Source organism: Echeneis naucrates, chromosome 8, assembly GCF_900963305.1.
Source record: "Echeneis naucrates chromosome 8, fEcheNa1.1, whole genome shotgun sequence".
Classification (NCBI taxonomy): domain Eukaryota; kingdom Metazoa; phylum Chordata; class Actinopteri; order Carangiformes; family Echeneidae; genus Echeneis; species Echeneis naucrates.
Window position 1 is genome coordinate 15,528,386 of NC_042518.1, and position 24,745 is coordinate 15,553,130.

At 43.2% G+C, this 24,745-nt stretch overlaps 4 protein-coding genes and 1 non-coding gene across 7 annotated transcripts; 4 read left to right on the forward strand and 1 right to left on the reverse strand.

The window, feature by feature from the left end:
• The first annotated feature begins 1,287 nt into the window (after window positions 1-1,287).
• On the forward strand, window positions 1,288-4,829 carry slc25a38a (solute carrier family 25 member 38a). Its single transcript, XM_029509087.1, has 8 exons — window positions 1,288-1,381; window positions 1,951-2,028; window positions 2,244-2,368; window positions 2,550-2,634; window positions 2,756-2,935; window positions 3,725-3,893; window positions 3,996-4,156; window positions 4,347-4,829. The coding sequence occupies exons 2-8, from the start codon at window positions 2,014-2,016 to the stop codon at window positions 4,467-4,469; spliced, it is 858 nt and encodes a 285-aa protein (XP_029364947.1). The 5' UTR covers window positions 1,288-1,381; window positions 1,951-2,013; the 3' UTR covers window positions 4,470-4,829.
• A 1,778-nt stretch (window positions 4,830-6,607) lies between these two features.
• rpsa (ribosomal protein SA) lies at window positions 6,608-9,212 on the forward strand. 2 transcript variants are annotated; one of them, XM_029508224.1, is made up of 8 exons: window positions 6,608-6,667; window positions 7,228-7,399; window positions 7,490-7,608; window positions 7,909-8,154; window positions 8,475-8,603; window positions 8,726-8,885; window positions 8,976-8,996; window positions 9,075-9,212. In XM_029508224.1, the coding sequence occupies exons 2-8, from the start codon at window positions 7,267-7,269 to the stop codon at window positions 9,167-9,169; spliced, it is 903 nt and encodes a 300-aa protein (XP_029364084.1). In that variant the 5' UTR covers window positions 6,608-6,667; window positions 7,228-7,266; the 3' UTR covers window positions 9,170-9,212. The 2 variants fall into 2 exon arrangements, with proteins under 2 accessions (XP_029364084.1, XP_029364083.1); XM_029508223.1 differs by having other exon boundaries at window positions 8,976-9,212.
• On the forward strand, window positions 7,695-7,834 carry LOC115048236 (small nucleolar RNA SNORA62/SNORA6 family). Its single transcript, XR_003841062.1, has one exon. It is a non-coding gene; the product is annotated as a small nucleolar RNA SNORA62/SNORA6 family (small nucleolar RNA).
• A 2,670-nt stretch (window positions 9,213-11,882) lies between the features above and the next one.
• ubn2b (ubinuclein 2b) lies at window positions 11,883-22,187 on the forward strand. Of its 2 annotated transcripts, XM_029508448.1 has the most exons (17): window positions 11,883-12,524; window positions 13,384-13,512; window positions 13,600-13,701; window positions 13,952-14,083; window positions 14,237-14,340; window positions 14,662-15,157; window positions 15,807-15,877; window positions 15,970-16,099; window positions 16,405-16,511; window positions 16,647-16,757; window positions 16,873-17,016; window positions 17,101-17,151; window positions 17,238-17,280; window positions 17,555-18,835; window positions 20,424-20,631; window positions 21,188-21,256; window positions 21,530-22,187. In XM_029508448.1, exons 1-17 carry the CDS (start codon window positions 12,210-12,212, stop codon window positions 21,574-21,576), a joined length of 3,540 nt encoding a protein of 1,179 aa, XP_029364308.1. In that variant the 5' UTR covers window positions 11,883-12,209; the 3' UTR covers window positions 21,577-22,187. The 2 variants fall into 2 exon arrangements, with proteins under 2 accessions (XP_029364308.1, XP_029364309.1); XM_029508449.1 differs by lacking the exon at window positions 21,188-21,256 and having other exon boundaries at window positions 21,530-22,186.
• trir (telomerase RNA component interacting RNase) lies at window positions 20,885-24,040 on the reverse strand. The gene is made up of 3 exons (XM_029508451.1): window positions 23,232-24,040; window positions 22,833-22,904; window positions 20,885-22,721 (listed from the first exon to the last, which is right to left on the reverse strand). Exons 1-3 carry the CDS (start codon window positions 23,523-23,525, stop codon window positions 22,614-22,616), a joined length of 474 nt encoding a protein of 157 aa, XP_029364311.1. The 5' UTR covers window positions 23,526-24,040; the 3' UTR covers window positions 20,885-22,613.
• Between the last annotated feature and the right edge of the window lie 705 nt (window positions 24,041-24,745).

Sequence of the window (24,745 nt, forward strand, 5' to 3'; positions counted from 1 at the left end):
CAGCAGAGGGCAGTCAGACTTTTTCAAGGAAGAAAGGAACATAATCAGGCCAGAACCGGCTTCACTGTATAGCAAAACAGAATTCTGGGTGAATAGTGTTTTTGTCCCAGTGCAGCCTAAAGCTGAACACCCGTAGGACATGACTCGCAATAGTAATTTACAGTTGAAACAACAGGTGTTTTTAAAGAGACTAGATTTGAGATTAAAGGGCTTTAAAGGCGCCTAATATAATTTAGTATAATTATTTATTTGTATAATTCAGAGTTAGAAAGTAAGAGAACATTTGTAATCTGTAGAAGCAGGATTATGTTTGGAAAGCTGCTATAGATGTAGATAAAGCGTGGTTGGAATTTCAGTGCAAGTAATATTTGTTTTACATGCAAAACACGAACTTTACAATATGACATGAAACTATATCAACTATACATGGCGTAAAGGGTTCGATTATCTTCAGCAACTGAGTTTAAAATGCTTTTTTATACGGTGCATTCCGCCAGCGGATCAACCCGCTACAGTGCAGAACTTCAGACAGCAACAGCAGTGTAACTGACTTATCTCTGTTTACTTTCAGGTCACTTTATTCTGTAGTAGTTTTTTTTTTTTTCCCCTCTTTTTGTTGTCTCTGTCTTATTTAATGTCTGTCTTTGTCACCTGTTCTCTTGCCTTGTGCTGCTGTGGCATTCGAATTTCCCCAATGGGGATCAGTAAAGTATCTTATGGTAAAATGATATATTTATTTTTTTTATTATGATTTATTATTTATTATTTATTATGATTATATTTATTTTGCTTTGTGTACATTTCGCTTATACGTCTATACCCTTCATTAAAATCTTAACTCCAAAACTAAACCATTTTGGAGACATTTTTCTCTAATTGAAGAATCGCTTTCTCTGCTATAGAATAAAGTACATTTTTGTCGAAGACGTGAAATGCATCTTTACATTTCAAGGTGTTCGTCATGATTTATTATTATTATTATTAGTAGTAGTAGTAGTAGTATTTCTATTAAAAAAGGATAACTAATTAAATCACAGGACAAAGGAATTTTTCTACATCTGCAAGTGTTTCTTTCTTTCTTTCTTTTTACAGATTCATGTTTTTGAAGGTGCCACTTGGCTGCTCCTCCTTACCTGACATTTCCTAACTGAGGAGGGACCTTCTCGGGGTGACGTCACGGCCACTGCGCCGTTTAGCCAATCAGAACGTGCGGATGGTGGGTGCGGCTTTTCTCGGCTAAGTCACGCCCCGCCGCCAAACAGGAACCGGCCGGTTTGATTTATCAAGAAGAAGGAGAAGCGGCGGGGTTTGTGGCCGGTCGGCCTCGGGTCTGTTTGATCCACTCGGTCTACACACTGCGGGACCGCTAAAGGCCGGGAGGGTAAGCTACACACACACACACACACACACACACACACACACACACGGACGTATTCAGGATGACGTGGTGCCATTGAAGGACACTGAAGACTGTGTCAAGATAACTGTGCTGTATCTGTCAGGATGAATGTTCGGTAATATTCGGGTTGTTAAGTTGTTTAAAGCGACAATTGAAGCAGAATGCGTGTGTTGATGCTGTGTCTGCGTCTGAGTTATATCTAGAGACAACAGCAAGTCAAATGAGAGTCCGGCGTTAAATCCATGTGGAGTACTGCATTAAAGTATCATGTGTTTGCACACGGTCACGTGGAAAAACGTGCAGTTTGAGACAAACCCAAGATCCATCCTAATATGTAGCACAGTAATCTTTGGTTAATGAGTAGCTGTATGCTGTGCTGGGTGGTCACAAATAAGAAGCACAGCGTGCTTCAGGTGATCAGTGCATTCAGATTGGTGTGTGCGCGCCATCGTCCGCCACCACATCCAGAAAGAGTAAGAGAGACTGCACAGGCAGAAATGGCGCTTTTCTTGGGCAACTTTCCATTTTAATTTGGATTTGTGACATTTCAGAAAGAGCAGCAACCGAGTGAGATTCTGACACTGGGAAAAACTTCAGCATCACCCCGAAGAGCTATGGAACTGTCACTGGTGAGCTTTATTCTTTAGTTAACCTGACTTTTGTGATGCATTTCTCCCCTCCTCATTTGCTTTGATATGTGTGTCGTTTCCCGTCAGTTCACCCAGAGATTGATTTATTGATATCTTTATTTCGATCATATATATATATATACATGTATGTATGTATATATGTATGTATATATATATATAAACCCTAATACTTTGTATCTTTCTGCCACCCCCAGGCTCACCCAGCTATCAAAGCCTTCATGTGTGGCTCCCTCAGTGGGACCTGTTCCACATTGCTTTTCCAGCCTCTCGACCTGGTCAAGACTCGTCTGCAGACGCTGCAGAGCGGCATGCGGCCTGGGTGAGTGTAGACAGAACACTTGACAGTTATCAAGTACTTATCCAAATACTTCTTTGGGCCAAATGAAACTAAAAAAAAAAAAGAAAAACGTCGTGCCTCATCTAAACCTTGCATCATACACGCAGGACATTGGTCCCACTGATCACCCCGCTGTTGGCTTATCTGAGTGTTCCTCTCTCAGTTCAGACAGAGTAGGGATGGTGACGGTGCTCCTGAGTGTGGTGCGGACTGAGAAGCTGCCAGGACTGTGGAAAGGAGTTTCACCGGTTAGGCTGTCATTCTCCTACCTTCCACCACATTTTTCTCTGTCCTCCTATTTGCTCTAGGTCCACTGCTTCACATTTTGTCCTTTTCTGACACCGCTCTCTTCTTAATTGCCTTTTCTAGTCTTTTGTTCGGACTATCCCGGGTGTGGGGATCTACTTCAGCACCTACTACTCCCTGAAGCAGCACTTCTTCCAGGACAGGAGCCCAGGCGCCTTGGGGGCTGTGCTGCTAGGAGGCGGGGCCCGGACCGTGGCGGGGGTTTTCATGCTGCCAGTCACTGTCATCAAGACACGCTTTGAAGTAAGCTTAGGCCAATGTTAGGGTTAGGGTTAGGGTTGTCTGTTGTCTGTGTGTGTGTGTTGCCTGTGCTTTCCTGTTTGAATCATGCTCAGTTAGGACATGGATAAAGCAATTCTGAATGACCCAGCAGTATGAAGCAGACAATTGTTTCCCAACTCTGCATTAGACATTCCCTTATAGCTCTGTCAGATGATGTCAAGTAGCCCTTCATCAAGAACTACCTTTTATCTTAATTTAAACAGAAGTTATGCAACATTATTAATCATAATAATGTTCGAACATTAGATGAACATCTCTCCAGTATTATATTATTATTGCATTAGTTAAAACAAATCTGTAGACACCTCAGTCACTGATTGGTTTTCAATCGCAACGTGTAAAAACGTGTCATCACTTCAGGAATATAAGTGAATTATTTTAAAAAGAAATGGTTTGGGTTTTTTTTTTTTTTGTATTGTTATCCATTGATATTGTAGTACCCCACAGAGTATAAATACCCCTGTTTTACTGACATATCCCAACCTGCCACAAAGGAACTGTTGTTTTACAGGTATATGCTGGTTGGTTATAATTCTTTTAAAATAAATCCCATACTGTAGCTCAGTAAGAACTGAAATCTGTATATGAAGAAATGTAAATCTGTTTCTCTCTTCAGAGAAACAAAAGATCAGAATGCAGTAAAAGTTATAGATGTAAGAGAGTGGTGCATTTTTAGTTATATTTGTTGTTCTTCCTTGCACCATTTTGTTGTATGCAATGAACTAAAATAAATGTGACATTGTTTGTCAGTGCGGCAGGTACAGCTACAGCAGTGTGGTCGGGGCTCTGCGCAGTGTGTGTCAGACTGAGGGTACTGCTGCTCTCTTCTCTGGCCTGACAGCCACCCTCCTCAGAGATGTTCCTTTCTCTGGCATCTATGTCATGTTCTACAGCCAGACCAAAGCTTCCCTGCCAAAAGGTAGCTATATGCCCAGAGAGAGGGGAAGGGTGACTTGGTGTTTCTCTTTGTCAGCTGATTGTCTTTAACATCCATTTGAATGAAATACCTTCTTCCTTCAAGAAATCAGTGCATCTCCTTCTGCCCCCCTGGCCAACTTCAGCTGTGGGATCCTGGCGGGTGTTTTGGCCTCCCTGGTCACCCAGCCTGCCGACATGGTTAAGACTCATGTACAAGTGAACCCTCAGATGAAGACGGTGGAGGCCATCAGATACATCTATATGGTAAACATCTAAATGTTCTTTAACTCAGTGTATCTGGTCAGAAATATTCTTGGTCGTTCATCATATTTTCAAGGTCTGCACTGTCCTTTTGGGTATAACCAACTGTGCAAACTTTTGTTTTAAGTCTTCAGCTCGTAAAAGATATCCTTAAACGACTTTATCTGACTCCTGTTCTTGTGCTTGTTTGAAGGAAAATGGCCTCCAGGGTTACTTCAGAGGAGCCGTTCCCCGGGCACTAAGAAGGACCATGATGGCTGCCATGGCGTGGACAGTGTACGAGCAGATGATGGCCCACATAGGACTCAAGTCCTAAAAAGGAAGGTTGATGTAAATCTTAAGAAAGAACGAGGTTAAAGTCAAGTTACTGAGCGTTGACATCAATGTGTTAAGATGAAGCAACACATACTGTAAGTGCTTGAGCTGCTGACTAGTGAGCAAAAAGATTGCAAATGATCGAAGCACACATCACTAAAGAACTGTGGAGCGTTTGCCCTGTGAATTGTTTTACGGGGCTGTGGCTGAAGTTCAGGAATCCTACGTTTATCCTTTGCTATGAAGAGAAAATAATACTGATATGCTATCATCTTTTTATTGCACTACAGGTTGTACAAAATTTTTCACCCTAATAAGTATCTGCACTGAGACTTTCCTAATTTTAGAATGGCGGTGTGGTGAGAAATATCCTGTGGCTGTTTAACAGCTGATGTTTTTTTTTTGTTTGTTTGTTTGTTTTTTTTGGAGACTGGACCAGAATCAGGAAAGTGTCCCAGATCCAGCTTTGACTTCTTATGGCACACCTTAAAATCTGAACAAGCTCTCAAATGCCTTTCAACAACACAGTGTATTTATAGTCTTATGTTTTTGTATTTTTTGTCAAATAAAATGATATATGTTGTAATATTTACTCAGTAAATCAATCAGCCTTAAAGTCTGCTGACTGAAATGTGTTCATGCATTTTTTTTTCTATTATTATATTTCCCTTTTTGAAAGATGTTTAATAAAGAACTGACAATATTACACAATATGTGCGGTTATTCTTATGTGCACAAATTTTTTCACTTTAAAATGTCACACAGAAGGCTGACAGCTTCACAACAGAGCTGGCTGACTTCTGAAATACTGTCATGCTGACATGTTGAGAGGATTAAAAAAACAAAGGAAGATAGCTGCCTCTGCAATGGTTAACTGTTTCAGCTATAGTACAAGTCTAACAGGGACACTTCCAACAGATAAGAAAGACATATTGCTCAGCACATTGCAGCAGACTGCATGAACTTTAAGGCCAAAGACTCAGCACAGTACTGTAGAACAGATAAGCAACAGAGGGGGTTGATGATATAACATTAAATTGGAAAGAAGGACAAAGAGTGAAGTATAACTTTGCAAAGATATGAAGTGATTTATGGTAGGTACATAATAGGCAGACAGATTATTTTACAAATTAATGAGACTATGCTTCATTGTATGCTTAAGTTCAGTTATCATATTTTCTCTATTTGATATTTACAGTGTTTATCGCTTTATGTACAAGCCTCTTCTATGTGAAGAATCTACATGGAGCAGACCTGATGGCCCGTGGTTTAGCTGCACATTTGAAGTTTTTGCTGGTTTCTGGTCTGTGCCAATTGTTAACAGGTTGCATTCTCTTTAGACAGGGGAATTTAATATGATATGACCAAAATCCAGATCACTTTGAATCACTCTGTGGCGAAATGAAAACAGTAAGTGTTTAGTGTTCGTGTTGAATGACCAAACCAACGCAACCAAACCCTGTTTTTCATTTACTGAGTATTGTGGTCTTTACCCTTCTCTTTCACAGGAAAACAGCTTCCAGTGTCTTTCCCTCATTTGACAGGTTGTTCCACTCCTTCTTTTTTAGCCATATTTGTCAAAAACACCTCCACTGTCCTTGATTTTCATCCAAGCTCAACTTATGAAATAACAGTTTGAGATAACCTACCTATGTAGGTTGTGTCTGTGTGTGCTGTGTGTCCTGTGTCTGTCACCATGTTTCAATACTTACACGGTCTATTATATGTAGGATCATTGTTATTATATGTCGGATCACTGTCTCATACACGACCCCCTGTTCATAAGACACGTTTTTTTTCTTTTTTAGAATTTCTCAACTTGTTGTGCCATTAGGTACATATTGTGATCCTTTTGCCCGGAACTCTTTATCTTTAGCAAATACAGGACAGTTGCAACACAGGTCAGTCTTTGACTGAACACCCAGCGTCTCAGCATTGTCTTAATATGGTCTTTCCATCTCCATTGTCTTAATATGGGATAGTCATCCGACCGTGATGTGACTGCTGCTCCAGCCGCTGCCACCACGGGCTGTAGTAGATGACTACATCTAGTGGCCACGTTGCAGAGCTGCAACCAGCTCACATCCGCATCTGTCGGCCAATCAGACGCGTAGGAGTCGGGTATAAGTACTACGTCATTTCCTCCCAGCGTCCTCTTTTTCACCGTGTGGTCAGATTTCCATACGGCGTTGTTTCGTGGTGAGTTTAAATCTATTATATTTTGGCCCATAAACTCTCAAAATGCTGCCGGCGACACCAATTTAAAGTGATGCACATTATAAATAAGCCACAGGGTAGAATAAATGGATCTTGCCGTGCCTTTATTGTGTCTAATTATCACAGAAGAGACATTGCTAACTCCGCTGCTAACATGTTAGCTTCTGACACGCGCTCGTCTCGCTGTTTCCTCCTCGCGACTGAAGTGTACCGAATAGGTTTAGCAGCGTAGTTTAGCCGAGTTAAATGCAATCTTTAAAGGCTTTAAGATGCGACGAAATGGGTAAAATTTTTTGATTTTTGGATTGGACTTAACACCTTTTAACGTTCTACCCAACCCCGATGCCAAGAGTTCAGTCCTTTTACCCTGCTGAAGCGCCATTTAGCAGCACACTGGCCTCTCGGGTCAGGTTTTGTAGCTAACGATCCATTATGAGTAGTAATGAACTGATTATGTACGTGCATCATTAGTTCAATGCAAAGTAACACGTTCAGGCTGTGGTTATGACCAATGCTTTTCAACCTATTCAACCTTTCCACAGCTCTCCCACCTAACTCGTAACGCAGGGAAAGCGGTCACGATGTCCGGAGGTCTAGATGTCCTTCAAATGAAGGAGGAGGATGTGCTGAAGTTCCTTGCAGCAGCAACCCACCTGGGCGGCACCAACTTGGACTTCCAGATGGAGCAGTATGTCTACAAGAGAAAAAGCGACGGTGAGCCTCTTCATCGGTGTTAATCGGGTTTAAAGGCAGAATGGTTAATAGGTGTCTAAAAAAAAAAAAAAAACACTCTTAAATCACCAGGTGTCTACATCATCAACCTGAAGAAGACCTGGGAGAAGCTGCTGCTGGCAGCCAGGGCCATTGTTGCTATTGAGAACCCTGCTGATGTGTGCGTTATCTCCTCCAGGAACACTGGACAGGTGAAGTTAACCACTGGACAGTATCATCTTGTGTCTCTACAGTTACAGCAACTTGTACTGTTTGACATCAAAAGATAGATTTTTGATATGCACACTGTTAAAGCCGGGCACTGATGTCGGTGTTCAGGTGTCGGAAGTGTGCAAAAGAAAGTGAGCCGGGTTTTCGCTAACACCATGAGGGCGGCTGTCCCATGACTGGGGTTTGATAGTGACCTGAGCCACAGTTGAATTGGTTGAACGAGAGTGATCATTTGAATTTATCTGCTCTTGAGTCTAACTTGTTCCCGCCTTTCAATTCAGAGAGCAGTGCTGAAGTTTGCCTCAGCCACCGGTGCCACCACCTTCCACGGTCGTTTCACCCCTGGTACATTCACCAATCAGATCCAGGCAGCTTTCAGGGAGCCCCGCCTCCTGATTGTTACTGATCCCCGTGCTGATCATCAGCCACTGACTGAGGCTTCCTACGTCAACATTCCCACCATTGCCCTGTGCAACACCGACTCTCCACTGAGATACGTGGACATCGCCATCCCCTGTAACAACAAGGTGAGGCCACCTGTTAAAAAAAAAAAAAAAAAAACATTCACAAATTATCTTTATTTATCTCAGGGAGTTATGTCTCGCACACTGTTAGAGCCCGGTGCTGTCCTGTCTGTGCAGTACGGGGTGTAGGATGTGTGCTAAAAGATGTGCTTGACCTCTAACCTTCTTTTTTCACCACACAGAGGGAAGCAGGTGGAGGACTTGCTACAATTTCCAAACTTTGCTTTGTTTATGATTCTATATAGTTGAATATAACATGAATGAGACAGTGGTAGTGATTTAAGTAAGTTGTAATCAGTTACTAATCAGTAACTTTCTGGCAGGGTCACCACTCTGTTGGTCTGATGTGGTGGATGTTGGCCCGGGAGGTGCTCCGAATGAGGGGAACCATCTCCAGGGAACACCCATGGGAGGTGATGCCTGATCTGTACTTCTACAGGGACCCTGAAGAGGTAAGAGAAATGTCAGGCACCCTGACAATTTTTATATATATATATATTTTTTTTTTTTTTGGGTGTGTATGTGTCTTGGCCACACGCATTTGCACGCTGTAATACACATGCTTTTATTGCAGATCGAGAAGGAGGAGCAAGCTGCAGCTGAGAAGGCTGTTGGGAAGGAGGAGTTCCAGGGTGAATGGAGCGCCCCCGCAGCCGAGTTTGCTCAGCCTGAAGTAGCCGACTGGTCTGAGGGTGTAGCTGTACCATCTGTGCCCATCCAGCAGTTCCCTGCATGTAAGATTGTCTGAGCATTTTGTCAATCTACCTAAACTTTGAAATTACATTGGTGGCTCATCAACTTAAAATGTCGCTTCTCTCTTACAGCCACTGCAGCTGTCAAGACAGGTAAAGTATATTCCGGTGAGTTTAGAATTTCTTCAGCAGCTGTCTCTGTACTTAATCTTGTTCTTTTTCCCCTTTCAGAGGACTGGAGCACTCAGCCTGCCACAGAGGACTGGTCCACTGCCCCTACTGCTCAAGCATCTGACTGGGGTGGTGCCACTGCTGACTGGTCTTAAATCAACTCCTCTGGCAACAATAAAAGTGTTTTTTACACTTTGACCTTTGTTATGTTTAATTTATTTTATATACTACTCCTTGAAAGTAGGAGTCACAACCCCTGACAATGGTAGCCTCGCCAAGTAAATGCACTGAATGCATTAGTCTAGTGCATGACCTTCATTACCACTCTGATCTTTAGAGGAAAAAAATTTATAGGTAAGCAAATTTGGATGATACGGGAACAAGTCTTAGTGAATCATCTGATAAGAGGTATCACACTGCTGGAGAAGGTGCTGCCAACCCATAAGATGCAGCCAGCTGCTCTGAATCACTATCTCAGGTTGGCTAGTCTTCTGACTAATTTTAAAGCATTGGCTCCCAAATGTTCCATGGGATTAAAAAATGGAAAGCCTCACTAACTTATTGCACACTACAAATTAAAAGATTGACTTAAGTTCAAATGGCTTGTATTTTTCAATGGTGTTAGTGGATAGTGAAGTTATAGCAAAATTTTACTTGAACTGTCTCAACATGGAGGATCTCTGCAGCCGAGTAACAGTTTATCTGCAGTGTGTCAGTAAATTACTTGAATGGATTTATTTAAACAAGTGTCACGTTTGAAAAGCTGCAATCAAAATAGCACATTAAATAACTGGTTCTTTTAAAGTTTTCTCAACTAGTGTGCCAAACCTAAAACCTAGCTAATTGTATGAGATTTTCTAGTATTTTTGTATTTTTTTTTTTTTTGCTATGGTCAGAAAAAGGATTAGCTTCTGAAAAATGTTTATGAACCAGTTCAGTGTATTGTGACAAGACAATTGCTGATGTTCAACCTCTTGTGTGATTTTGTTAAGCAGTTCATTTGCTAAGGTTAAGTGGTGACTATTAATGTACACAGACATTGTACTTACAAATTCAACATTAAGTTGGTTTCATCCTTCAACTTGTGACAGCACATGCTCAGATATTTCAGTATTTTACAGAGCAGTACTGTACATGAGTTCTTGTGTGTCTACTGGTGTGATGCTACAGGGGAGTTAATGACAGACAGCCTGTGTCCTGGCTTTCTTCCTCCTGAATAATGAGATCTGTGAGAGTGGCTGTTGATCAAAATGTTCACTTACAATCAAAACTATAACTTTTGCTGGTCAAAGATCAAGGTTGTGATGACTTCCTATAAAGCTTTTGGCCTTGTGAACAAAGTATCTCAGGAACTCAGAGAAATCTGAGGGTGAGCTGGTTAAATTTTAATAGTGAGATGTGAAGTCCGCTGTGATCTGATAAAACACAGTTTTAGCCTCTTGAATGTGACCTCACACTTCCTTCAGAGAATTTCTTAGATGTGTCACAAACATTCACTTGCACTCAGAGTTTTCAGAATTAGGGTTAGGGCCACTGTGGCCCCACATTATTATGAATGTGATGCATACACAACTCAGATCAATTTATCAGAATTTGCCAGTCAAAGTCAGTGTGATCTCACAAAGCATGTTTTCGACCACAACTTAAAAGTTCATTTTCTAAGTATCACACAATAAAACACAAACATCAAAGAAGATTTTTTTTTTTTTCACAAAATCAAGAACTGAGGGCATTTTTATCTGAGAGTACAAAGTTTAACTTCACTGTGACATCATAATATTCAAGTAAAACTCTTCAGACCAATTTTAAAGCTGTTTTTCAGGAAGGACACAGTATGCTTTCTGCAAATTGGCAAAACAACTGCAAAAAAAAAAAAAAATGTAAAGTGAGAGGGACTTTAACTGAACTCTATTGTTTTTATCAAAATACTAAACTAAAATTTTATTATTATTTTCTTATTAACACCACAACGCAAAAAGCAGCGACACCTTCGCCATTACTGAGAGGACTAATGTAATGTACAGAACATGTAAAAATAAAGCAATAAACTTCAATGAAAATTTCGACAAAACAACCAAACTAGTCAATTACATTGTGTGATTACAGAAAGAAATTTCTTGGATTTCAGGACTCACAGTTCAGAGCTGTGAAATATGTCAGCTTTGAAGAATGGTGCCTAAATAATTGAACCGTTTGTGCTGGTGGGGTAGGGTACATAAAGTGCTGGGATTGTCTGAATTGTCTAAAGAAGGATTTTCAGTCATGGGAACATGCATGCATTGTGTTGGGAAGTGAAATATTACAAATCATCCACACTTGGTTAAATTAATGTATTGTTTGTAATGGGGGAAATTAATTCCGTATATATGTTTCTGTCATTTCTTAGATGATAGGTAAACTATCATCTAGGTAAACTATCATCTAAAGTAAACTCGACCGCCTATTTACATAGTAACCTGCAGTGGATTTATGTCAATACAGATTTACGTGACACTGGTCTCTGGGTTATGAATACAAAAGCGACTGTAAAAAGAAAAGAAAGAAAACATTTGTAAAGTCCAGAAATTCTTTGGACATGCCTTATTTTTTTCTGCATAAGATTGAAGTAGACCTCTTCAGACTTAGAAAGGACGTGGAATAAAACGGATCTCCGATTTTTCCAGTGTCCAGAAACAATATGATCTGTCCGCATGGTAAAAAGAGGAGCTGTGTCCCGCCTGCACAGAACAATCCGCTCCTCCATATTCGCGCTAGTCTGTCAGGTGGGCGTGTTCCAGCGCTCCCATTGGTCCAACGCTGTTCCCTTTCCTCCCCGGCTTCCGCTTTCTTTTCATACGCACGCCCAGCCACTGAATAATGATAATAATGATCAAGATGGCTACTACAGAATACTCCTTGCGGTAGCTAACCACCAATTTCATGGAAGCTGTCAAAACTGCGATTTCTCACAGTTTAAGTCCCTCGTAGGCGACGGGGGCCTCGCCGGGGATCGCACTATATGGATTAAAACGGACCGAGACGAGAAAAAAAGTGATTGTGTTGTCTGCAGCACTTATTCGGAGGAAGCTAGCTAGCACGGCAACTAGCTAACCGTACTTGTCGACCATCTCCAGGTTCAGCTCTCCAGCCAGCGGCGGAGGAGTGCGGTCGCTGCCCGATTTTTGGGTGCCCGGACGTCGGGACGGAGCGCGTCAAATGGCAGAGCCGAGGAAAGTGCCGTTCGTCACCATCTCATCCTTCAACACGTCGCCGCCGACCCCGGAGTCCAGCAAGAAGCGTCGCCGCGAAGATGAGGCCGTCGACATCACTTTTGGGAAAGATGGAGGTGGAAGTGCCGCCGCGGTGGGGTCAGGAGGTGGCGGAGGTCTGTTTGGGAACACGAAAGGAGGCGACACCGAGACCGGGGAGACTAAACCCACCGTCCGCCTCAACCTCCCGCTGACCGAGCCGAACGAACGGGGGTCCGCCGAGTTCAACTACGGCGAGCTGGTCAACTCAACTCTTACTCAGGTTAGGAGAGGAGACACAGCAGGCACCATGATGTGAGCAGGAGGGGCCTAACCTGGCTCCAGCTCCGGAGCACTGTGCCGCTGCCAGGCTGACATGTCCCCCTCACCCGTGCTGTTTCTGAACCGTGTTAACTGTGCACATGTCGTGTGCAATAGAGACCCGGCCATACAACTACTGTAGTTTTAGTTTTTATTCACAATTACGCTCCGGCAGAGGTTGAGCAGGTAGACTGAAAACAGGAAGTGGATCAATGCCGAGAATGGCTTTCCTTCATGCTGTGGGGCGTGTTTATTGACACACACACAAGGAGAAAAAGTTAAAGAAATCCTACAGTTAAGTCTTTAGTAACAGTGAAGTAGTGAAACCACGTAAAAGCATGACTCTTGTCTACTGTTTGACTTTCCCTGACTGGTTCACTGCCTTAAATATTGCTGTGTACATACCATGCGGTAACGATGGGAATAATATCCATGTTACAACTTGTGTCACTCATCTTACAGGACACTTTAGGACAGTACTGTCCTCAGACTTAGTTAAATGAAGGTTAAAAATGCTATTTATTGACAGAATTATGCTATTTGTAAAATATGGGTTTTATCACACGAAACAATGGACTGATAGACTTTCTTCTCTAAATTCATATTTCAAACCTAACCAGACTCCAGCATTTTCTCCGATTGTAAATCGCTTCTTTCAAAACTGCAGACACATGTTCCAACCGTTGGATCTGCAGGCTAAGAAAACTTAGTTGATTACATTTTCATAGCTGTTTGTGAGAAATGCTACTCTGCAAAAGAAAAAATACAAAAAGCCTCTTGCTTATGTTTTACCTCTGATCCACTTTCTTTGTCTACATTAGGTAAAGCATGCAGGTTCAACAGTCCCTAAAGGACTCGCTCCCCCCCTGGACCCCAATGACCCTTTTGCTGATGAGGAGAGGGAGAGACGGGAGGTGGAAGAGCTGGCCAAGAAATTGGAGAGCAAATATGTAAGTGTCGTATCTGACATTGTTTATATATATTTATTTATTTATTTTGGCATTTTTTGATCCCCTCTGTTTTCCCTCTGTTTGCAGGGAGGTGGCTCTAAGAAGAAGAAAAAGGACAGGATGCAAGATCTCATTGATATTGGATATGGCTATGATGAGACAGACCCCTTTATAGACAACTCAGAGGCTGTGAGTTCACTTTTTTTCTGGAACACACACACAAACATAGTAATGAGCAGGTAGCCCGACCTTACAAATGTAAACAACAACAACAAAAAAAACTACTTTCAAACATTTTCAGTTTAAAATTTCCACAATCAATAATTTAATCAATAATATTTCACTATCACTTATCATATTACTACTGATTAGAATTTTACTTTGCACAAAGCACACATTGTGGGTTGTTACAGATAATGTACTTCTCTTCCAACTTCAGTATGACGAGCTGGTACCAGCCTCTCTCACCACAAAGCACGGAGGCTTCTACATTAACACAGGCACTCTGCAGTTCAGAGCAGCATCTGATTCTGAGGGTGACAACGCAGGCACAGAGGATAATCATTTCAAGGTAAGTTTTTGCTTCTCTGATATTGTATGAATACACTGGTAATGATACAACCCATATAGTAAGGCAGATTGGGTCAGTGTCGCTACTCTTCATAAATAGAAAACTACTGGTGTTTTCTGTTCTTACTTCCTTCATTTTTTCACCCTTTTGTAGAAGATGAAAGATGGTGAAGAGCGGGCGATTAAAAAACGACGGAAAAAGCAAGATGGGCTTCTGGAGGACAAGAAACCCAAGAAGAATAAAGTACCAAAACCTGGGTGAGTTTGTAATATCCCTTCAGACTAATTTTCCCAATATTATGGTGTGTAAAATGTTTTGTAATGCATTTAATTGTTCTTTTCAGAAATCTGTATGGAAACTTTGATGAATGCAAAATTAACTCAAAAGTTTAGCAATTGGAAAAAAAAAATAGAAAGACTCATACAAAAGGTTCACTGATTTGAAATTAATTTGACATCTTGTGGTTTTCCATCAGGACCCTCACACTCTCAAATTTGCCAGTTTTGGAGTTCACAAATTACTTCCTGTGGTGGTTGGTTAAATTAGAAATTTTCTTCTTGCTTCTTCTGTCCTGGCAGAGTATCTGCACTGAATGTTCATCGGCCAGAAAAGAAAAAGAGGAAGAAGCTGATGAAGGACTCTCTCCACCTGGCCAACATGCTGCGTCGCTTCACCAGGGAAAAGGAGGAGATGCGCAAGAAGAATCCTGCTGCTGCCAGTCTGCCGCGGCCCAATGCCAAAGTGCCCAATGCCAACAGTACTCTCCACAACACCCACCCTAAGGCTGCTGGCAGCAACGACTGTGGCATGGCTGACCTGAGCGCAGACCCGGCTGTGATGTCACTGTTGGGTGCAGCTAATAATGACATGCTCCAGGACATGATGGGTGACCTGGACTTTGGGATGCTGGACTCCCCTCAACCTTCCAGTCCAACGCAGGGAGAGAATGGGTCCTTTGGAATGGGACATAAAGCAGGTGGTAGCAGACCGTCACAGGGTAATATGATGACCCCTCCCCCTCTGCCCAGCGGACTCCCAGGCCCGCTCACGAAGCGCATCGAGGACCTGAGAGCGGTATGAACCTGAGTGCTACTATGTGCTGGATGTGAAGAGTAGTCATTATCTACAGTATGGTATTGGGAAAACAGCCCTGCTTTTAATTTTACTTAAAACACTTATTTTCTATATTTACCAAGAATAAAAGGTCTCAAGAGTGTCATGGTTACGAGAAATAATACTCAATTAAATTTAACAATATCAGACTTCAACTGAATTGCAATTAAAACAACAGGAAAAACAGTGTTAAAGTTTTACAACAACCCAAACTCCAAGATAATCACGTGATATCACTAACAGTTTAGACATTATACATGACACTCCCCAACTTAGAAACAAATTACGTTCCAAACGGCCATTCCTATCCTGAATTGATGATAAGTCGTTTGTTCATAACGGAGCACGTCTTAGCGCCAATGCAAGTACAAGGAACTTTTTGGGGCGGTGTAGGCTACAGTGCTGTGTGGAATGGCTTCATAGAAGAGTGTGTGCCAGTGTTGTGGGGGGATGGTGGTTAAGAAGGAAAGGTTGCAGATTGTAATCACCTCATGTCATTATGATGTCTGTATTTATTTTAGGCTGTGATACTCTTGTCAGAAATGTAAACAGGTTATTGCAGACATTACTTTGGTCTGTCTTAGAATGTCACTTGTGTCTCTCATCATAGGCGTCCCGTCTGTTTGATGAAGAAGGCAGGAAGAAATTCTTCACTTTGGACATGAACAACATCCTGCTGGAGTGAGTTGTGCTTTGGTTTTCATTTTCGCAAGCTGTCATAGTTCAACAGATATGAACCTATGTACATCTCCCCCCATTTGTGTGCATGGTAGTATTGAGTTGCAGGTTCAGGAGCAGCCGCCAGAGGTGCGCTCAGTTGTCTACTCTCACCTGGAGGCCTTTGTGCCCTGCAATAAAGAAACTCTGCTCAAACGCCTTAAGAAGCTCAGCCTCAATATACAGGTGTGTGGGAGTAACTGATAACATCATGAGACACAAGGACACTTGAAGTCAGACTGTGAGGACAGGGACAAGTACTTGCCATTTCATCTAATTTCATTTACTTGAGCCATTAAAGATACCTCTAGGTTTCACAAGACATGAGCAGTAGTGAACCTGTGAGCTGGCCAGTATGTCAACATGTAACCATGTGGAGCTGTTGCATCTCCTGGCTATGGGCCAATTATTTGATTCTATATATAGTGTGTGTGTGTGTGTGTGTGTGTGAGAGAGAGATTTCTGACTGTGCTCATCTCTCTCTCTCCCAGGATGACCGTCTCCGAACACCTCTGCTGAAGCTGAAACTGGCGGTGTGTAGTGTGATGCCAGAGCAGATTGCTCGGTACAACATGGACTGTATTGCTAAAGTGGCAAAGTAAGGACATGTGTTAAGTGAAAATGTGGCTCTTATCACGACTCAGATTGTGGCAGTATGTTTGCCTCTTAACATATTTTCATCCACATTATCTGTGAAGGTGATTTGAGCTGTCATGTTTCTTTGTGCTCACAGGCAGCAGTCTGAGGAGGGGGAGAAGAATGGGTCAGAGGATGACGATGAGGAGAAACCAGGGAAGAGGGTGATGGGACCTCGAAAGAAGTTTGTCTGGGACGATAAACTCAGGTCAGTTTCACGGGAGAAGGAGCTTTATTTGTTATGTGAGGGGCCATAAATGTTTATAATGGTCACAATAACTTCTACTCTGGTGACAAAGCCTTTTGATAATTTTTTTCCCCAGGACTCTGCTGTGCAACCTGGTCCGTGTGAAGCTGGGCTGTTATGAACTGGAGGGCAAGAACTCAGTGTCTCGAGAGGACTACCTCAAAGCTTTCATGGAGACGGAAGTTAAGCCTCTCTGGCCTAAAGGCTGGATGCAGGCCAGGTGACAGTGCATTCCTGATCACTATGGACTGTATTGTGTATTTTAAAAACTGTAGTCCACCTCACTTGTTATTTTTGTCTACAGGATGTTGTTCAAAGAGAGCATCATGGCTCATGGTCATCACACAGGCTGCACGTGAGTCATGTGTTACCACCTTTTCTCTGACCTGATTTTGTTGCTTCAGCTTGTTCTAACTCAACTGTGCTGTCATTTCAATTCAGAGCAAAGAAAAAGATGGTCCCTACTCCGAAGGCCAAGCCAAAGGTCAGTGGTTCAAATATGCTCACTAGAAACGTGGTCTCTTGATCAGTGTTATGCAGTGTATGTAATTACACTTACTATGTGACTGCTTATCAAAGAATATAATTCAGATCTAATGCTGATCTCAAACATTACAGGCATGACAGACTGCTCATTAAAGAATAGGTTCACATTCTCATTGGTTTTAATATTTGTTTTTTGTTGGCCATCCTTGACACAAGCCATTTTAATATCCAGTTGGTCCGTGTTAATGTTGTTTTGTTGTCTGTAAATGCAGGAGACTGTTTGGGCGCAGCGCTCCACGCCGTCGACTGTTGCCACACCTTCCCCTGCTGCCCAGGTTGCCAAGCGACCACCTCAGTCACCGTCTGAGCCCATATGCCTCGATTCCCTTGATGAGGATCTGACGGCTCCCTCCCTGGACTCCATCTCTCAGGCCCTCGCCATCCTCGGCAACGCAGCCAAGGGCCTGGCCCAGGGGGACAGCCCACCATCCCCAGATGGACCCAGGACAACCCCCAACCCTCCTTCCCTCAGCACCTCGCTACTCATACAGCAGCATAAAAAGAACTCTGTCAGCACTCCCAGCTCCAATGCACCTCCCTACATCTCTACCTCTTCGTCTTCCTCCACCTCTCTGTCTCGGCCATCCTCCATCGCATCCTCTCCTCTGCCCTCAGTGAGGGTGGATGGGATGGGGGTCGTCAAGGGCACACCACAGGCACACAGACACTCAGTTTTGAACACTCAGAGACCTTTGGGTGTGGCAAAAGCCAGTATGCCTGCATCAGCGTCACCACCTAAACCGCGTCCCCCGCCGACTGCTTCTCCACTTGTGGCTCCCGGATCGAAGGCAATCGTCTCCACTCCCCCTTCCGGCCTCCTCAAAGGCAGCAATAATAATAAAGCCAACAGTGGTGACGCGCTCATCCTCACATCACCTCAGTCTCGGCCACACACCCTTTCTTCACCCTCGCTCATCACCCCCAAACCCTTCCAGACACCTCGCCTGCCCCACACCCTGCCAAATAAATCCTCCCCCTCCCTGTCTCACACGCTCCCAGGAGTTCAGCCCCAGCCACAGTCTAACTTCATTACCCCTATGCATGCGACTCTCACCAAGTCCACACACAGCAGTGTCCCACCTATTGTCAAGCTCACCCCCCGAACCCCCAACCCTGCTGTTACCGCCACCACCTCATCCTCACCCTCCATCTCTCAAAGCCCCAGGTCTCAGGCAACCCCCACCATACACCAGTACTCCTCCAAAACTACAGCAGGGTTCCGCCCGACGTTCTCAGGTGCCCAAGGAGGAGCAACCAAGCCAGGGCAAGGCAGCTACACTCCTCCAGGCAGCCAGAAGACCCCCAACAACAGCACCACCAACACCAGCCTTATTAACACCTCATCCATAAGCAAGCATTCAGGGTCCAGTGCCTCCCCCACAGTGGTCTCAGCCAACCCTGGCCAGCGTCAGAGGCCCGGGAGTGGGACACCTCAGGTGGCCAAGTCTGTCGCGTCTGTTTCATCATCAACTGTCTCCTCTCAGCTGCCACAGGTTAGTGCTGCCGGCGTGTGCAGATCAGTGAGCTTCCTATCAATCAGCGTGTTTACACACAACTGTCGGAGTTGGATCTCTCAGCACATTGTCAACTGGATATTGCTGCTTCAGAGTCTTAACTCACTTTTTATTGTGGATTCAACAGTTAAACTGCTAATTAATTTCCCTCAGCTGAATAATGGGCACTAGTCAACATTTTTCAGTATCTGTGAACATGGGAAGAGTATGAAATGCAGGAATTAGAAGGGGAGCCATTGGCAGTGTGCCTAAATCACAGGCTTTTTTTCACTTTGTCATGTGATTTTTACTTGCGGAGGTATTAGTTGTTCACTATTGAAACATCTGATGCAATATGTACAACAGATCTGAAGGCATTGAATGTTGCTTTAAAAATCAACAGCAATGTGGATTTTCCATCAAACAGGGTTGTGTGATGTAATTTATCTATGCATGTTTACTCAAGTGCTGTGTTTACATGCAAATTTAATGGTACTTGCATTTTCATTTCTCTCACATACGTTTTTTTGGGTATCCGGAGTTACTTTGGATTCAGATTTAAAACACAAAACTTAATTGCTTATTTTCAGCTTGACATCATTTTATTTAACTTAATTGTATTTATATAACACCAAATTATAACACATTCTGCAAAGGCATTTTACAAGGTAAGATCGAGACCTTACAGTTCCGATAATGAGCAAACACTTGGTGACAGTGGAAAGAAAAGACGACAACAGAAGAGAAGCAGAAATTAGTTCAGAGAGAAAATATGAAGTTAATGATAGAGTGTGAGGTGTACCTTAAAGTAAGCATTAGCTTAACTGTAAACTATGTCAGAAGACGGTTTGAAGCTAAATTCAGAAGAGTCGTCGTCCTGAACTCAGTGAGCTGCTTCCACAGGAGAAAAGTCTGGCAGCTGAAGACTCTGCCTCCCATTCTGCTCTTCAGAGACTCTAAGATCTACAGATAGACCTGTGTTAAGAGGCCATACTGTTCTATTATAAGACACAGAGGTGCCTGACCAATAATGATATTGTAGGTGAGGGGGGAGCCAGTGCAGTGACTGAGTATCTTTTGAGGCTGTGGTTTGAAAAGACAGCGATTTGCATCTTTGGTTTTAATGACCTGTTGTAATTAACTGTTTTGATACTTAATCAAGTGTAAAATTTTGAAAATAAATACATAGTGGGGGGTAGAAAGGCCTGTTTTTTAGGCAGTATCATCACATGTAGTAGTATAAATAATTATGTAATATAATATACATAATGATGGCGGTAATTTACTTAAGGTACTTTCTGCTTAAAATCCTCAGACTTAGGAATTTGATTAGACTTCGCGTGAACTACTTCTTGTAATTGAGTCACTGTACATTGTGGCTTTTCCTTTTATTCCTAAGTAAAGAAGCTGAGTACTTGATCCACAGCCAGTGGGAGGGTAAATATTCTCCGGTAATTTGGGAAAAGTGACAAATCACACACAGGAGAGAGTCTTGAGGAAGATGGGTATTTGGATAATATTTTATTAGGGGAAAAAACAGGTTTGCATTTTGTAACACACTGTAAGCTCTTTGTGTGTCTCTGCTCAGGTCTCCACAGTCGCCAGCGGCAGTTTGCTCGGCTCAGCCTCGTCTCTTCCCCTGGGGTTCGGGATGCTGGGGGGCCTGGTGCCTGTGTCCTTACCCTTCCAGTTCCCCCCGCTGCTAAACCTGCCTTCACTGGGCACAGCAGGCTCCAGTACTGCAGCCAGCGGCTCCGCGGCCAGTAGCAATGCACCGTTCTCTACCCTTACCCAGAGTGAGTGATTAACACGGGGCAGACAGATGATGTTTATAATGTGCACAGCATACACATTTAAATTTAAAGACTGACATGTAATATAACTCTTTCTCCAGTTGGTTAAATTGAAGCAATGAGACATTGAATATAACGGACAGGCGCTCTGTGTATGTGGCCATCAGTGTGTTGCTCTGCTGTTGTCTCTCTGGGTGTTCCTGTGCAGGCTTTGTTTTGTGTTGTATGTTGGAGCATCATTCGTTTTATCACCATATTGTGTGTCAGATGTAAGCTTGTGTTTTTTTTTTCTCCTGTTTGACATTATTCCATTTTGTTTGCTTCATTTCCCAAAATCTTTCTCAATCCTGTATCGCTTAATTTCCCGACCTGTCACTCACTCTGCCTCACACTTTTTCCTGTTTTTTATCTCCTCTTCTGGCTGTCATTATGTGGCCTTTACCTCTATGCCATCTTGCTCCTTTCCCCATCCATCTTTCTTTCTTCTCCACTCCCCTGTTTTGTTGGCATCTGTTCCTCCCTCCTTCTTCCTCCTTGCTCCACTGTCCTGTCTCCTCAGATCTGTATAAGAGTCTCCAGTCAGGGTCTCAGGTTGCTCTGCCTCCTCACTTGCAGCTCGCTTTCTCAGGTAAAATCTGACCCTCCCTCCACCCTCGGCGCCTGCTCCATTTGCCCGCTCTTCTGCCTTTCTTTTCTTCCCTACCAAGTGTCTGGTGTTGTCTCAGGTTGTCCTCCTTTGTTCTCTGCTTGCCTGTTGGTGGCAGCATGCCTTTTTTTGGAGTCATTTCAGCTATCGTCCAATTTCTGTAATACATGTGTGGGGGTGTTTTGTTTATTTTTTATTTTTTTTGGTCTATCACTGTTTTTCACTGATTTCAAGAACTGTACTGTTCCTGTCCAGATGTCAGTCAAAGCCAGACAGGAGACGCCAAGAGGAAGACTCTATGATACTGCTGGATTCCTACACCCTGTGGAAAGGACGGGGACAAATCAGGATGGGCCGTGGCTTTGGGTGACAAGACTGCTGGTTATCAGGGGTCTAAAACAAAGACTGGGCTACACTTCAGTTACTTGATCTGAGAAAATCAGTTTCAAGTTTTCAACAATACCACACTCAAATATAACTTTTTTAAACAATTTGATACATTTTAAATACTATTCTTCATAGAATTGTTAAATGACAAACACTGTTTGTCGATGTTTACAAGATAGACCTATATCACTGTGGACAGGGAGAATGAATGAATGGGTTTTTTAATTGTGTGTGTGTGTGTCAGAGTCTGGATGTGATTGGATGGTGGCAGTGAACGTGTGCCTTTGTATGTCTCCCTCTGATGCATGGTCAGTGTCTATTTGGTGCTGTTTTTATCATAATGTAATTATCACTGATACCTGTAAGAAATGTAAACTGCAAATCATTGAATTTGAGCTTTCTTTTCTCTTCCAATGAATGAGATGTAAACTTTTTCATTGTACTTGAATTCTTAAATGAATTCATTTGTGTACAGAACGCAAACTGACTTTTAATTAAAATCTTTCCCTTCACAATGGAGTAATTTAATGCAACGCAAATGGCGTCCCAGTAGGTAAATCTGAAGCTCATGTACTCCAAACACACAAATTGGCCATGTTGGTGTCATTGAACCTTTTGATTTGGCCATTAACAAAATCAAGTTTATTCATCAACCCTGACATAAACCAGAATTTTTGAAAAGTTTAGCAATGATGAATAATACACATCAAGTATGTGAAACACCTTTTGACACCAGATCAAATCACTGACGTCCAACAAATAAGCAAGACAAAAACAATACAAAACCAGGGGGAGGGGTGTCAGTCTAAGCAGTTTGTAAAAGACTTGAAGACGTGAAGGGTAACTTGAACTGGCAGTTTGAGAAGGTCAAGATTGGCCGGCCCTCCTGGAGCTTCTCCCAGATGATTATCCCCTCCTCAACAATGTTGCTCCACGCCCCCCTTTTTGGAGCCTACTTGACCAGAGGCCTGGTCTTATCGTCGTCGCTACACTGGTGGGCTTTGTACTTTTTCACCTCAGCCATGTACTTTGACCAAGCATCGCTCTTGCCTGGTTCAGCCTGGGGGGGAGAAAAAAAAAAAAAAAAAAAAAAAGGAGGCACAGGTGGATCAGCTGTGGGACTCAAAAAAAAAAAACAAAACACTGAGATCACGTTGACTCTCCCACTTACTTCTGTGTCCTGTTTTTGCTTCTTCGCAACCATGCCGGTCTTTAGGAACACACCGCCTCTGCGCTTCCCCACCTGGGTTAGGGGATAGAAGACTGAAACCGTTATAGGAGCCCTTGCAGGCGGACTGCCAATGAAGGAGACTACACCAGAGCAGAAGGTCTACATTTAGTCTCCTGCCGCACCCCCAGCGGACCCCTCATCAGCGAGGAGCATCCCCAGACTTACTCGACTCATCTAGCATTGTTAGATAATGCAAGTATAACACTGGCACTGCTCATGTGTGAGAAACGATACCATTAACACGGACATACTGGCCATTATTTCAGCTAAAATCTGCCCGACTGGGTGCATGGTGCTGTAGTCTGAACTATCTCATCTTACAACTGGCAAACCCCTTACAAAGCTCGTCACGGGAGGGGGCTTCTTTTCCACTGATGTCTGTCCTTGCTCGGTGGCTCTCGCGGCTCCACCTGTTTGCTGCGTCTCCTTTTTCCTCCTCTCCTCCTCCATCTTCTTCTTGAACATCTCCATAAAGCTGCCGTCGTTAGCGAACACGTTGCCCCCGGGTGCCGGGGCTGTGGCCGCCGCCGGTGCGGGGCTGCCGGACGGGGACGCCGGGCTGCCGCAGCTGGAGTCGCCGCTGCTGGCGTCGCCGCCCGCCGGAGGGTTGCTGTGTGTGCGCTTTGGATCCATGTTTCCTGGGCGTAATGTTCATACACAGGCACAGTCCGGCAGCTCAGAGGCGACTGTGTGTCCGTCAGTGTGGAAACAAGCGTGGATCTGATGCAAAGTTGGCCTGTAATGAAGAGCTGCGAGCGGATCTGACCCCACCCGGGATTTAAAAAAAAAAAAGTTAATCTAAGCGACCTCACTTCGGAAAAACTGAAGTTTTCATGGAAGGAATATGGAATATAAAAAGCGTTCAGCCTTCCAAATGTCAGCCCGCAGCAAAAACAAAAGCAGGCGCTGGTTCGGTGCTAACGTAGCTAACACTGCGGGCTAATGCCCAGTTTAGTGAGGCCTTTGCGGACGAACAAACCCGAGTTGAATCTTAAATTCGTGTAACAGACGCATCCAAGTAGAAAGAAAGCACAGGTTTGGTCCACTACAAGTTCAAACACCTGCAGAAAACACAGAAAAGTGTCCCGATTTGACCAACGGCTTTCGCTAACTTTCACCATCTAGCGATCGCTGTCGGCCATGTTGAATTCCCTCTGCCGACGTCACATCGGCCTGTCGCGCCCCCTGCTGTGCCGGAATAAAAATATACAGCTATTTATAATGACCGTACAGTGGACTCATCCCAACGTGCCACTTTTCTCGAATATAATACAAATATTCTGTTTTTTTTTGCGTTGTTTGACTTGTAACTAATATTTACATTTCGTTTGCACCATATTATTTGGCATATTTCCCCAGTAAGGACAAAACATACACCTACTTAACCAATTGTGCTTTATGATCTGCTATATTATGCCCTTTGGCATATATTGTAATAATGTATAGTATATAATATTTTCTACCTTATTTATCGCTCATCATCTCAAGCTCTGGGCAGAATGAGGTATGGCTGGGAAGTGTTCGTGTCTAATCTCTACAGATTTCAGGTAAAAGGTTTGAAAGTCCAGCTGAACTATTGACCTATGATTGATTCCTGGACTCACCTCATGTTGAAAGTTGAGAGGAAAGTAAGAAGAAGTAAACTTTAAATTGAACAAAACATAGGCTGTTAAATTCTGCATTTACCATTTGATCTATGTCCGTTACCAATCTTTCAGAAATGCCTGTTCAAACTGAAGTGAATAAATTTCACACAAATGATCTACAGGTGGATGAAAGGATGTGAGAAGTCTGACTAATCAGTCTTTGCTTTTAGACAACGGCAGAAGCTAACTGCCCAGTAGCAGAAACAA